The 15679-nt window shown below is 45.0% G+C and overlaps 1 protein-coding gene across 3 annotated transcripts in view; it reads left to right on the forward strand.

Annotated features, from left to right (window-relative positions):
* Positions 1-15679, forward strand: part of PTPN14 (protein tyrosine phosphatase non-receptor type 14) — a 177881-nt gene that overhangs the window by 160161 nt on the left and 2041 nt on the right. For 2 of the 3 annotated variants that reach the window (XM_053309371.1, XM_053309376.1), the window contains exons 17-18: positions 3745-3976; positions 6003-6166. In XM_053309371.1, coding sequence (XP_053165346.1) covers positions 3745-3976; positions 6003-6166 — 396 coding nt within the window. Of the gene's footprint in view, positions 1-3744; positions 3977-5618; positions 5698-6002; positions 6167-15679 lie in introns of those variants that run through there. The other variant, XM_053309384.1, reaches the window with a different exon arrangement.

A 15679-nucleotide genomic window follows, 5' to 3' on the forward strand; every position in this document is an offset into this window, starting at 1 on the left:
ACATTGCACTGTAAAACTGGCACACACCAGTAACCAGCCCTGCATCCTGTTCAAAAGACTGTTGCCTTTACAGGCATAAAGGAACAGCCGTTCTGTTTATGTAGTGTGGCCCAATCTTCCCCACTTTAAACATTTACCAGTGTCAGCTGTTCAGAAGGGGGAGCAAGAGTCTGTTTAATGTGGAGTTACAGAATAATCGGACCACAGAGGAAGTCTCTGCCTAACCAGCAGCAAAGAATGGGACTATCTTGTGACCTGAGCTGTGATTAGATGCATGCATTTGTAATAAAGCTTTGATACTGAAATTTAATTCAGGGAATCTTCACTGTCCCGAGATGGTGGGAAATTTCACACAGTAATGGCAGTGTGAATGCATACTCCATGATAAAAGGGCACCTCTGGAACAGCTCTGCATCACTGCATGTCTTGAGGCTGTTCTCTGCTCAAGTGGAAACAGCCAAGCAGTATCAGCCGCTGCCCAACTGGGAGCCTACATGTAGCAGATTTAAGCCAAGCCTTTGTCTCAAAGCAAGCCCATGTGGGTGGAAGAAAAATGCTAAATCATTCCCTCCATGTTTGCTCAACAAAGGCTGTTCCTTTTTAAACTTAAACTGCTTCCTCAGTAGCTGATTCGCTGCCACTACACCCTAATTATTACAGAGTTTGCCCCCGCCCCTGGATTTGGGTGAATGTCCAGGGAGACTTTCCTTCACTTTTCTAAGGGAAAAGTCCAAAAACCCTTCCATGTGCAGCGTACACGTGATGAGCACACTTGGTAGAGTGAACTTTTGAGCAATCAAACTTGAGACGTGTTTGCACCAGAGTAAAACCTCCTTTTTCCTGAGTTAAAAATCCACTCAGAGGCAGGTAAAATACATAGAGCAAAAAGAGAAAACTTTATTCAAAACACTGCAGACTGCTTCAGTCTGAGGCTTCCTTAGCTTTTAGTTACAGGAAAAAGGAACACTCCGTAACTGCAAGAATACTTCAAAAAGCACCCTCAGATGATATTGGGGAGGAACACTTTAAAAATCATGGTTCTCCTGTTGCAAAGAATCCAAATGTAAGAAAATACCAAAAGCACCTTTGCGAGTCTACAGAGACTTTTGCAACGCCCTAGTTGGAAAAGGGCACTGGTTCGTTTTCCTTGGATTAGTTACATTACAGAAAAAAACACAATAGACCAGTTGTAAGGATTTGCAAAGCACATGAAAAGTAAAGCAATCTAACACACTCTAACTACAAACCATTCCCTGGCTAAGCCTTTCTGAAGCCAAGACCCTGGCTTCCTTCCTTGCTCACCAAAACCATGGCAGAGGATTCAGGTTTCCCGGCTTTCCCTGGACCTGCAGAGCAGGGGTGTAACAAGGTTGGAGTGGGCCCAGAGACAAAATTTTAAAATGGGCTCCTTCCTGATACACACGCACACACACTTCACAATATATAGTGAAGTGGGGGGTGGGATTGTAACCCAACGATCTCATCTCTTGATCCTTCTGGACTTTTCAAACGTGTGCGAAGGAAGGATCATTCAGAATAATGAAGGAAGCTCCGTGGATGTTCGAGAGTCATGTTACTTGCCTCGGGGGGGGGGGAGGCTGGAGGTGTGGGGGCCCCCAGGCAACCGCCTCCCCTTGCCTAATGGTAGTTACGCCCCTGCTGCAGAGACATTTCCCTGCAGCCAGCCCACTCATGGCTGCATCCCTCTTGCTCTCTAGACAGCTTCCAACTGAGAACAAAGAAAGCCTTTTCTTCCTGCCGCAAGGCACTCAAGTTTCCGCCTACCGTTTGCTGAGTGGCTGTTCCCTAGCCTGTCAGTCAGGACAGGGTTCACTTCCGGTTCACTCTTTTGGGAAGGGAGGGCTGATTGTTACAATACTGCATGATAAAAGGGCGCCTCTGGAACAGCTCTGCATCACTGCATGTCTTGAGGCTGTTCTCTGCTCAAGTGAGAACAGCCAAGCAGTATCAGCCCCTGCCCAACTAGGAGCCTACAAAATGATGCCCTGGGGTGGTTGACTGAGTCTTGTGGCTGCTTTTGGAACAGTTGTTGTCTCCCATCTAAACACATCTGTAATATATGTTGTAGTGCCCTTTTACTGTAAGCACACCCTAGAAATGCTTTGTCTGGAGCACAAAGCACAACTGATGGCACCTTTATGTGTTGCTGTGCATTATTTCTTCAATCTGAGCACACACAAGCATGGTCCCAAGATTCTGAGCAGTTCAGGAATGGCCTGAGTCATTCTCTTCACACCCTTACACCAGGGGTTGGAGCGGAGTGGATGACATCACAAACCATGCCATTGAGGTGTCCCTGTGTGTCACTCACTGCAACTGTACACAATTTGGTTTAAATCAGTTCGACAGTCCACAGATTAGCCAGCTTGTGTCTTGGATGTTCATGCAGCTGCCATCTTGAATTGGAGTGGATGACATCACCATACACCACGCCATTTGGGCATCTCTATGTGTCCCTACAGCTGTAGCAAATTTGGTTCAAATCAGTTAATCGGTTCACAAGTCAGCCCACTTGCGCCTGAAAAGTTTATGCATCCGCCATCTTGGATCGAGGTGGATGACATCATCACAAACTACACCGTTGAGGTGTCCCTATGTGTTCCTACAACTGTACCCGATTTGGTTCATATTGGTCCAGGCGTTGCGAAGTTGAGGGCGGGGGGACACAGACACACAATGCTGTGTGATATCATAAGCCTACTGGAAAGTAGGCTAAAAACACAGTAAAATACAACCTCTAAAATAATTACTTTAAAATCTATTTCTAGTGGAGGTACCAAGGCAGTCTGCGATTGCATAGGAGTTCGTAGGAGCTGAGCAGTCCTGCCTCTAGCTCTCAAGAATCAGCACCAGGGCCAGCTCCAGGGTCCATGGTAAAATAGCCATCTTTGAGGGCTTCTCCTACTTGACCCCATAAGGTTCATGGTGGAGCTTGGGTCATTATAAGACAGTTGGACTGATATAAAGTTTTTGAAATTATTTTTGGTGTTGTCTTCTCTTTTGAGAATGGTAATCAGACACTTTAAGTTTTATCTTTTATCACAATATAAAACTTTTATCCGAGTGTGTTATATCTGTGTATATCTGATTGCTTCCATACATATCATTTCAGACTTTTTATGTTTGCCTTTTGTATTTCACAAGAATATGAATGAACGAGCTTGTAGAGTTTAATCTGGATACAATCTGTAATTCAAATATATTACTACCTGATTTGGATTATCTGATTTGGATTCTCTTTGGATTATCTCTTGCTATTAGTGAATCCAATACTATAAAGTTCAGTGATTATTTCATGGTGGGGCTTGACAGACAGGAGGAGAGGCAACAATAGAGCAAAATTCTTTGGCCCATGGTTGCTCCAACATCACCACCACCATGCACAGGGGGTCCTGGGAATTGACAATGGGCCTTCTGCAGTTGCCCAAAGATGCCAACCCCAGATACCAGCCCTGATCAGCTTCTTGAATCGTGCCTGGAAACAGACCAGTACCCAGTGTAGTTATTCTAAGACCAATAAGATGCTTCATCCAGCCAGACCCATAGCTTCTGTGTTTTGTACTGGGTCTGTTTTCTTAATTGGGTCCAATGTCTTGAGTCCTTTTTGAATAGTATATGCAATATAGTACTGCCTGATTCTTTTTTCTGTGGCAGTGTGGTTTGAGCATGGCTAGCATCGCGCCCCCATTAATTTTGCTTCCCTTCCCTTTTGTTTTGGAACAGGAAAGAGGAAGATCTAAGAGCCATCGTTACTGGCCAAAGCTGGGCTCCAAGAACATTTCAGCCACTTATGGGAAGTTCAAGGTGACCACTAAATTCCGCACTGATTCTGGTTGCTTCGCCACAACAGGACTGAAGGTCAAGCACCTTCTGTTAGGACATGAAAAGACGGTGTGGCATTTGCAGTACACTGACTGGCCAGATCACGGTTGTCCAGAAGAACAAGGCTTTCTCTGTAAGATTTCTTGAATACTAAAGGCTGAAGGGGGTATGGGTTTGAGGAAGGAATCTATGAATGACAGATTAATTGGGCTGGTGTGCCTAGATGAAGTAAAGAATGGTTTAGATCAAAGAAATACATGATAACTGTGTCTTCACAACGATATTAATAGTGCTATGCTATCACATTGTGTGTTTATATGCCAGTTTTCAAGGGAAAATGTTGTCGAAGCAGTTTACTTAGAAAAAGACTGAAAACAAGAAGATAGTTCCCTGTTTCTAAAGGGCTCACAGTTGAAAAAGAAACACAAAGCAGACATCAACCACAACTGCTGGAGGGATGCTGTGCTGGAGTTGAGTAGAGACAGTGGCTGACATACAGAGCAAGGATGCACTTGTACAGCAAGAGAGCAGCCTAACAGAACTTCCCAACTAACTGCACTGGTGCAGTGGGGAAGCAGCAGTTTTTTATGTCTTCCCCTTGCTCAGGAAGCTCTCTGTGCCACTCAGAAATATGTCCTTGAGGATTACACAGCCTTTAAGGGCATATATTCAGGGGGCAGCCTGGGGAAGAGAAGGGCTTCTCCACTGCACCGGTGCAGTTAGTTGGGAAGTTCGGTTATTCTGCTCTCACTGTACTGGTGCATTCATATTCTATATCTCAGTCCCCAGCCTGCTAAATATAAAGAGAATCACAACTGTGAAAGGTGCCTCTACACTCCATTAGTAGGGGATATGTAAGTCTTAGGTAGCAGTTATACTTTGGAACAGTTTTGCCCAGCTTTTCTTGGTGCAGCACTGTCCCCAAGTTAGGAGGGATCCCCCCCCACACACACACAACACACTCAGCTGCAATTCACACACTACACACACACACACACACACACACACACACACACACACACTCGGCTACAATTCATTGTGTAGTTGTAGTTCAGCAACATCTGGAGTACCACAGGTTGGGAATCCCTGCATTAGACAATTCTGGGCTAGATGGACCAATGAATGGATTACATTGACCAAACTCAGTATTTGTGGCAGCTGCATGTGAAAATTGCACAGACAGCTGTTTTGTTGCCATTACAGGCAGGAGTCTGGCATCACCTTAAAAGCTAAACCTTAAAAGCTCCATCACTTCTGAACCTATGTCCGGGGAGGAGAGCTGATCTTGTGATACCAAGTATGAATTGTCCCCTTTGCTAAGCAGGGTCCACCCTAGTTTCCATTTGAATGGGAGACTACATGTGTGAGCACTGTAAGATATTCACCTTATGAGATGAGGCCACTCTGGGAAGAGCCCCTGTTGCTTGCATGCAGAAGGTTCCAAGTTCCCTCCCCAGCATCTTCAAGATAGGGCTGAGAGAGACTCCTGCCTTGGAGAAGCAGCTGCCAGTCTGTGTAGACAATATTGAGCTAGATGGACCAATGGTCTGACTCAGTAGAAGGCAGCTAGGTGATCTGTTTTTAAACATTACAGTAGACATGGGTGTATGTCAGTCGTCTCCCCCACCCCTTGCAATATGTAGGGCTGTTTTTAGGGAAATTGTGGGTGTGAAGAGCTCTAGCTCCTGCTTGGGAACCATAGTGGAAGCATATTTGAAATTCAGACTCGCTCGGCAATGGAAAGGAAGACCAGATGGATCCTCCCTTCCCATTAGATCCTGGCTCTGACAGGCATTTGTTTCAAGGGGACCTTGCTGCTGTTCTGATCCTAGCCTGTTAATAGCAGGAATTGCTGTAAGTAATATCTACATTCATCTGCTTAAGGGACTTGGGGATTTGCAGAGGGGGAAAGAATATCCCCGTGTGTATTTTTTTAAGAGCTGTTTAATTTAAAGAACCAGAGTCTCAAGTAGTAATTGACACCCTGCTGGTACTTGCTGGATTCAGTGCCGTTTGCTGTCCAGAGGCCAAATAATTAGTGTCTTATAAAAACTGTAAATTATCATAATTTGAAAGGAAACTTGCTCCTCTGAACATTTGTCAACTTTTATGTGATGGGGCTTGAGGATGTAATTTTTTGTTTTATTTGAACCTTTCAGCGTATTTGGAAGAGATAAAGTCTGTGCGCCGCCATACCAACAGCGTGCTGGACAGCAGCAATAATCCCAATCCCCCCATCGTGGTGCACTGCAGTGCCGGTGTGGGGAGGACAGGTGTGGTCATCTTGACAGAGCTCATGATTGGCTGCTTGGAGCACAATGAGGTACGTCAATGCACCGCCTTGAAGAAGCACCTCCCCTTTTAATAAGCAGGTGTGAGATCCAGCAAGCACAACTACAGAGATCAGCTGGAGAGTGTGTGGGGAGGGGTCCATATATTCCTGCTCGCTACCAACCCTCTCCCCTCCTCTTCCCTCCCCTTCCCCCCAATTCTTCTGGTATGCACAGAGGGCTCGGGTGAAAGGCAAGGATTTCTCTCATTTTGCGAGGTTGTAGAGAAGGTAAGAAATACCTGCCCATACAGAGCAGGGGCTATAAAGGACTCTCTCGGCATCACATGCTGGCAGACTTGGGGTGGGGCTGCCCCCTCATAACTTTTCTTTGCCCCTCCCCATTTTCTACAAACAGTTTTAAAATAACTGATTGTTGCTTGCCTTTACTTACAACTGACGGAGGCCCAATAAGCCCCCAATGGCTTTTTTCGTCCCCCCACACCCTGCAAACATTTAAGCTGGTTACAGGCCTGAATGCTGGTGTGTTCTCATATGTGGGGGCAGGAGGTGGCCTTCAAACATGCTCTCCTCTGTTTACATTCTGAGTTGCCTTTTAAAAAATGAATATTTTAGATCATCCCTAAACCTAGAAAATTAAGTATTTGAGACTTCCGTGTTTGAAAGAGTAAAATAATCCCAAGCATAGCATATCAGGTAGGGATGAGAGAAGAGTTGGTCTTGTGGTAGCAAGCATGACTTGTCCCCTTAGCTAAGCAGAGTCCGCCCTGGTTACATATGAATGGGAGACTTGATGTGTGAGCGTGGTAAGATATTCCCCTTGGAGGATGGACCCGCTCAGGAAGAGCATCTCAGGTTCCCAGTTCCCTCCTTGGCATCTCCAAGATAGGGCCGAGAGAGATTCCTGCCTGCAACCTTGGAGAAGCCACTGCCATTCTGGGTAGACAAGACTGAGCAAGATGGACCTATAATCTGACACAGTATATGGCAGCTTTCTGTATTCCTATGATGTGCACAAACTGTGGTTTGTGCACATTTTGGGAAACTGAATCGGGAACTTTAAGAAAAAGGAGAGCAGGTCCTTACCTTCTTTCCACCGCACCATTCAGCTTCCTGCTGGGGCGGCACGCATCCCAGTAACCCCCCACAACACCATGTTGACCACACAAATGGCGCCTGCATGTGTGCGGACACCATGTGCATGCTGATGTCACGCGGGGAGCTATTGGGATATCAGGATCTATTATTGCTGTGGGGATTGTGTTCTACACAAAGGAAACCCAGATTTTCCTGGTATGCGTTTTGCATAGTTTTTTCTCCCAAGAGTCATGTTTTCAGCGACATTTGAATCTGGGGGGGAAGAAAGGAGGGAGGGGAAGAAACTGGAGAGAGAGGAATAGAGGTCGGTGAGGGCAACAGACTGGCAAACAGTAGCCCTTTGGTGGCTTCTGAAGACATCCTCAGCACAATCCTATGTTTCTTTACCCAGAAATAAGTTCCACTGTGCAACCCAAAAACTCCACCCAGCCGATCTCTGGATTTTGAGTCCTCATTGGATCCTGATCATACACTGACAAGCATCCAGGGGCGCACTTAGGGATTTTTGGTGCCCGGACCTGAGGCTGAAGGTCAAAGCACACCCTTAATTTTAAAAAAATACTTCTTGGGCGGCCGCCTGACCCCACAGCTGATGTGCTCCCCCACCACTACTGCCCGGTTCCCACGGCGCATGCCACTGCTGTTTCCCCCTCTTCACCACTGGGGTGTGTGTGAGCGGAGCAGAGCAGAACTGCCCTTGGTGAGCGCTACCCTTGGTGGCGGCGGGCCTCCTTGGGCTGTGCACATGTGCAGTTGGAGTATGGAGTGTCACAACCCATGATGTCACGGGATGTTCCACTCTGCTCAGCCCCCCCCCCCCCCGCCTCCAGTGGTGAAGAGGAGGAAATAGTGGCGACACGTGTAGCGGGCTCCAGCAGCTGCAGGGCATCAGGGCTCATTTGGGGGGCCACAAGAGGCCACAGAACCCCCACCCCGTGGTCCGTGCCTAAACACACCATTGCAAGCATCTTTTAACTTATTTACATAATCTCTTACTTTTTACATAAGAACAGCCCTGCTGGATCAGGCCCAAGGCCCATCTAGTCCAGCATCCTTTTGCACAGTGGCCCACCAGATGCTGCTGGAAGCCACAGGCAGGAGCTGAGGGCATGCCCTCTCTCCTGCTGTTTCTCCCCTGCAACTGGTATTCAGAGGCATCCTGCCTCTGAGGCTAGAGCTGGCCTGTAGCCCTCAGACTAGTAGCCGTTGATAGACCTTTCCTCCATGAAGTGATCCAAACCCCTCTTAAAGCCATTCAGGTTGTTGGCTGTCACCACATCTTGTGGCAGAGAATTCCACAAGTTGATTATGCGTTGTGTGAAAAAGTACAATTTCATGGGATGACCCCTGGTTCTAGTGTTATGTGTGAGAGAGAAGAATGTCTCTCTATCCACTCTCTCCACACCATGCATGATTTTATAGACCTCTACCATGTCTCCCTGCAGTTGTCTTTTTTCTAAACTAAAAAGCCCCACCGCCTGCTAAGATCATCTGGAGAGGTTCATCTGTAGGTGCCGCCAACTCATCTGGTGGCTCCTTGGGAACGGGCCTTCTCCGTTGCAGCCCCTGGACTTTGGAATACACTCCCTGTTGAAATAAGAGCCTCCCCATCTCTCACAACTTTAAAAAAGGCACCGAAGACACATTTATTCACCCTGGCTTTTAATTAGATCTATTGGGGTTTTTTAAAATAATAATAATAATAATAATAATAATAATAATAATAATAATAATAATAATAATAATAAATTTTATTTTCTAATTTAATTTTAAACCGCCCAGAGATGCAAGTTTTGGGCGGTATAGAAATGTAATTAATAATAATAATATTAATAATATTCTCGACTACAGTTATATCTGGTGTATCTGCCACACAATACACCAGATATAACTGTAGTCAAGAAGAAAGAAAAACAAGTTAAAATAATCGACATAGCAATACCAGGGGATAGCAGAATAGAAGAAAAAGAAATAGAAAAAATCACCAAATACAAAGATCTACAAATTGAAATTGAAAGGCTGTGGCAGAAAAAGACCCAAATAATCCCAGTGGTAATTGGTGCCCTGGGTGCAGTTCCAAAAGACCTTGAAGAGCACCTCAACACCATAGGGGCCACAGAAATCACCATCAGCCAATTACAAAAAGCAGCTTTTCTGGGAACAGCCTATATTCTGCGACGATATCTATAACAATTGACAGTAAAATTCAGCCATCCCAGGTCCTTGGAAGGACTCGATGTCTGGATAAAACAAACCAGTCAATAACACCTGTCTGACTGTGTAAATAAATAATAATAAAGCCCCAGGTTTTGTAGCCTTGCCTCATAAGGAAGGTGCTCTAGGCCTTGATCATTTTGGTTGCCCTCTTCTGCACATATTCCAGTTCTACAATGTCCTTTTTTAGATGTGGTGACCAGAATTGTACTCAGTACTCCAGGTGTGGGCGCACCATAGTTTTGTATAAGGGCATTATAATATCAGCAGTTTTATTTCCATTTCTAATTCTTTATTTCCTTCCTAATGATCCCTAGCATGGAATTGGCCTTTTTCACAGCTGCTGCATATTGAGTCAACACTTTCAACAAGCTGTCCACCACAACCCCAAGATCCCTCCCCTGGTCAGTCACCGACAGCTCAGATCCCATCACTGTATATGTGAAGTTGGGGTTTTTCATCCCAGTGTGCATCACTTTACACTTGCCAACATTGAACCACATTTGCCATTTTGTTGCCCACTCACCCAGTTTGGAGAGATCCTTTTGGAGCTCCTCACAATCTGTTTTGGATTTCACTGCCTTAAATAGTTTGGTATTATCTGCAAATTTGACCACCTCACTGCTTACCCCAACTTCTAGATCATTTATGAATAAATTAAAAAGCACCAGTCCCATTACATATCCCTGGGGGACCCCACTTCTTACTTCTCTCCGTTGTGAAAACTCTCTATGTTTTGTATGTTAGTGGCCGACATGACATTTTTGTGAATACATTTATATACTGCTTTTCAACCAAACTCCCCCCAAGGGGTTTACATAGATATAAGTAAATAAAATGGCTCCCTGTCCCCCAAAGGGCGCACAATCTAAAAAAGAAATATAAGATAGCAGCTACAGCCACTGGAGGTGGCTGTGAAGATGTAACTATGATTAAAATTCAAAATTCTTCAGTTGATATGATAAGGAAAATTACTCAAAGTAGTCCTTTTGAAATTAAAGGACAAGTTAGGCAATTTTTCTTTTAATTTCAATGGGACTACTTTGAGTAATTTTCCTCATTACGTGAGTCAATGAATTTTAATCCATTGCATCATCTCCACACACAAAGAGACCTATATCAGATAAATGAATTCCTACAGTATGTCACTGAGGTAACAATCTTAACTGTTTTATTGAACACATGCAATCACACAATATTATATTCAACCAGGCTTGTATAATTGCAAATAATTTAATCTTAATATTTTGGTTGCATAGGGTTCAAAATCTAGTAAATGTTTCTGGGAAAGTAAATCACTTGCTCTCTCCCTCTCCTCTTTGTTATTTTTATCATCATTGGAATTTTCATGCTCACCAACTTGGAAGTTGTTCACTTTCATATGCGAAAACTACCTTAACTTCTACTACTAAGTTTGAAATTAATTCTGTATCTTGCATTCTTACCACTTATTTTAAGTGACCTAGCAACATATTAGGAGATCCAGAGGAGCCCAGTAAACCCCTCACATGGAGAGAAGCAGTTCCAAACTTTTATTCCACATCCTTGAGGGATAAAGCTTGGTGTGTGTTTGCTCTTTTAAAAATAATTACTATTTTAATGCAGCTTGTATGAGTGCTTCTAGATTCTCCAACAGTGCATTGAAACTGCAGATAAACCAAATAGACACAATCCCTGCTTGTCTTTTAACTGGAAGCAATAGAGGAGCTAATATCGCTTTTTACATGGCACTTTTTCAACTATGTTGAGGCACCATTAGATGATTTTACACCCTGATCTTAAGCACATTTAGAAGTAATTTTCAGTGCTTTTGACAGGACTTGCTTTCAAGTAAGTATCACAGCCTGTGTGACATATTTCTTCCTAAACACAGGTACTTCTTTTTTTTTTTTTTTTTTTTTTTTTGCACAAAGTGGTAAATCAAGGCAGCTGGAGATAGTTTGGCAAGGTTTAAAACACATTTTTGCAAGGCTGAATGCAGATACAAGCTAGATATGGCAGTGATATATTGTGACATGCAGAGTGTCTGTCCCAGACTTGTGCAAGGTATGAAAGTTTGACTTCAAAAATGAGGCTATAGCAACTTGATTGTTTTTGCACCAGACATGTGGAAAATGAACTTTTTTTAAAAAAGAAGTCAGATGTTCAGCTATTAAGAGTAGAACGGGGCTAGGCTTGCGAGTCTAAACTGGCCTGCATTTTTCCCCCTGCTCAGACAGGACCATGTTCTAACCAGCTTCATGAAGCAATTAGGTCATGAGCTAATGATCATATTCCACGCAACATATTCTTTGGTAAGACTACAGAAGCATATCCAGGTTTCGAAGAAAAAGCTGATCTGCACACACATTTAGAATGAGGCTGGGAGAAATCAGTACATTCTGAGGGTTGTCCTGTTGAAGAATCTGGTAGCGAATGCAGGGTCCTATTCAGATCTTGCATTCTGGATAGAACTCTCGGCCCAGGGTTCAGACAGGTTCATGAATGCTGCCCTCTCCTCCCTACCGAGAGAAAGGAAGGAATGCACTGGGCTGTATGATGTGCATTTCCAAACTCTTGGGAGGGATCGTAGCTGTACCTTGTCAGCTACTCACTTATACAGAAGCCATATCACCTTAGCAAGACCCTTGAGAGTGTCTTGCCTTGGATGTACCTTGGATGTGCAGGGTCCCAGAATTAAACCCTGGACTCCAGTTGGAGTGATCATAGGGAAATGACCTCTGCCCAATACCTTGGAGAGCCATTGCCAGTACAAGACTGGGTGGGCCAATGGTTTGACTCCATACGAGGCAGCACCCCATGTTCATAGTATCTTGTGGCCAACCAATTTTCAACCCCCAGTCTCTCCTAGGACACATCAGGTTGTTAAAGAAATAGTACACTCAAGTAAACTTAGTGCAGCCCGGTTTATTTGTTGCAGTCAGGGAGCGGATGTATCAGAGTCTGAGACTGAGATGAGAGTCCTCCTCCGAACAGGCCCTGCAATGTGATCAGTTGTGATAACATTGGTCAGTAACCACTGTATCACCACAATAAGAGCATAGGAACATAGGAAGTTGCCTTGTACCAAGTCAGACCATTGTTCCATCTGGCTCAATATTGTCTACACCAGGGCTGCTCATCTTCAGCCCTCCTGCAGATCTTGGCCTACGATTCCCATAATCCCTCACAGGTAGTAACCCATCCCAATGTGGACCCTGCTTAGCCAATGGGGAAATTCACACTCACTTCCGCAAGTCTAGGTCTCCTCCCAAAGGTCTTGCTGAGGTGGTATGGCTTCTGTATAAGTGAGTAGCTGACATACAGAGCAAGGACGCAGTGGTCCAGTGAGAGCGCAGCCTAACAGGACTTCTCAACTAATAGCACTGGAGAAAGGGCAATGTTTGGTACCCTCTCCTTCCCAGGGAAGCCCTCTGTGCCACACAAACGTGTTTCTGAGGAGTGCGTAACCCTTGGGCACATATTTTCAGGTGGAACAGAGGGCTTCCTGGGGAAGGGGAAGGCACCAAACATTGCCCATTTTCCAGTGCATCAGTGCTATTAGTTGAGAAGGCTGATTAGTAAGGCTGCTCCCTTGCTCTGAAGGTCAGCCACTGTCAGGAAGCCAAGTCTCCACATGGTCTCTACATGGGGAGGAATATGACTCAGTGAAGGAAACCAGTTGTGTCTGTTGTTGATGAAATTCTGATGTAAATGAAAAAGAGGTGCCACCATCTTCTTTTTAAAAGTAGTATAGGAGTTCAGGACCTCAGGCATATGACTCTTCCAGTCAAGGTAATGGAGGTGAAAAGGGCCACCTGGAGAGAGACACACGATTCAGCAAATAATATGCAGATAGTTCAGAGACAGGCAAAGCATGTGTGGGATTACAGCTACCTCAGAGTTGAGAGAGCTTTTGAGACGTGGCTAAGGGGAAACATGATAGAGGTTTATAAAAATTCTGCATGCTGTAGAGAGGGTGGAGAGAGATAAGATTTTCTCCCTCTTGCACACTAGAACTGACAAAAGGAAGTACTTTTTCACACAGCACACAATCTATGGAATTTCCTGCCACCGGATGTGGTGATGACCACCAGCTTGGATGGCTTTTTAAAGGGCTTGGATAAAATCATAAGGGGCCGGTCTATCAGTGGCTACTAGTCTTGGTGGCTATAGGCTATCTCCAAGCTCAAAGGCAGGATGCCTCTGGATCCCAGTTGCAGAGGAGTAGCGGCAGGAGAGAGGGCATGCCTTCACCTCTTGCCTGTGGACTTTCCAGGGGCATCTGTTGGCCACTGTGTGAAACAGGATACTGGACTAGATGGCCTTGGGCCTAATCCAGCAGGGCTGTTCTTATGGGGTCAGGAGGGAGTGGTAGAGAGACTGACAAGTCCTCTGGCAATCTGGTGAGTGAAACAAGATCAAAGAGCCTTTGACACAGAGTGAGCAATTCTCCTCTGCCGGAATAAGGAGTTGGCTCTTGCTCTGTGACAGATGCGTTTTGATTTTCCCACCTCTTTTCTAGCAAACCATTATGCTATTATTATTCTCCCTTTCTCACATAAAGGCAACAATAAATGTGTTTAATGGCTACTACGTTTGCAGTTTGCCCCAATTTTTCTTCTTATAAAAAGCCTCTCTCTTTCACATAACCTCATTCTCATTGCAGTGTTGACGGCTGCTGATTCATACGCATGTAGCTTGCATAATTATGTTGTTTTGGTGGCAGCTTTCTGTGCTTTTGTGGCAATCTCTGTGACATTTTCAGGAATGCGTATGATGTTTTCCTCTCTTTTCTCCCACCCTACACATTTTCTCCTTCCCACCCAATAAATAATAACTTATATTGTCAGCAAGTAGTTGTGGGATTCCATTGTTTCTGAATTGGTGCCAATGAGAGCTTTTTCCCCCCTCATAGCAAATAGCAGCTGCTGGAGAGAAATTCTGTGATTGGGGGTGAGGGGAGGCCTCTTCCCCCACCGTGGTCCCAATTTGTGGAGGCCCAGTCTAGCTGCTGTTTAATAACACTTGAAGTAATGTACAGTTAATTACTGCATTATGCAAACATTCACATTGTAGGGCAGCACAGGAGTGATTTGGGGTGGTTAAAATCTGAAATGCAAAAGCAGTTGTTGAAAGGAATATAAGGAAGACTCACTGACTCTCATACAGTGCAGTGCATTGCCCATGGGAGAATGGCGCACCTGCATTGGCTGATTCCAAAACACATCACCACTGCTAGTGAATGTGAAGAGCCTCCATGGCTCGTAAGCTGTAAGGATTAGGGATGTGCATGAAACGGATTTTGTGTCCTGAGCTTGGAACAGAATGCAGAATGCCCAGGACGTTCCATCAGAACAACCGGTTGAGCCAGTCATTCCAATGGAATCACTCCATTCCGAGTGCCATTTTAGATGCCAAAATTGCACCCTTCTGGCCTCTACTCGTGTGTGTAGGCCGTTTGCATGGTCATGCTGACCATGCAAACAGCTGCCATGCACACGCTGAGGCCAGAAGAGTGACGGTTTTTATTCCAAAATGGTACTCAGAATGTTCCGACTCGAAATGGGCCATTCCGTTCCGAGCTCAGGAGAAGCCCTTCATTTGAAGGGTATTCTGTTCTGAGCTCAAAACACTTGAAACGGTCCGTTTCAAGTCGGAACATTCCGACTGCGGAACGTTTTGTACAACCCTAGTGAGGATGTCATCAGAGCTGCAGAGAGCCTGTTCCCGTTTGGAAATATGGGAGCAGGGTCGCTGCAGCTCTGATGCAGTCCTTATGGTGGCTTTCCACATTTGCTAGCAGCGGTGGTGCAGTTTGGAATCGAACAGAGCCAGCGCAGGTGCCCTGCTCTTCCATGGGCAATATGCTGTGCTGTATGTGAGTCACTGTTCTTTCATTCCTACGCAGCACCATAGATCTCTCAAATTAATGGAAGACAATATATGGTAACTTGTTAATATTATGAAGAAGTCTAACCTTACTATGATTGCAAGTTTTGTTCCTGCTTTTCCATCCCTCTTCCATGTAAGATGGCTGCAAGGCTGTGCCTCTCCATTGTCTTCAACAGACTATGGTGCAAAAAAGAAACCACACATTTTTACCAAACTCCAAACTGCCTTTTTGGGTCTACCGTAGCAGTTGGTCCTACGCTTGCCAGGTTGGACCACTGGTTGTGTCTTCTACAACTTGAGTCCCCTTCAACTTGAGTCCCCTTCAAGAGCCATTGGGTCTGGAAAAGGTGGGAGTTGTGC

The sequence above is a fragment of the Hemicordylus capensis genome, chromosome 1, assembly GCF_027244095.1.
Source record: "Hemicordylus capensis ecotype Gifberg chromosome 1, rHemCap1.1.pri, whole genome shotgun sequence".
NCBI lineage: Eukaryota > Metazoa > Chordata > Lepidosauria > Squamata > Cordylidae > Hemicordylus > Hemicordylus capensis.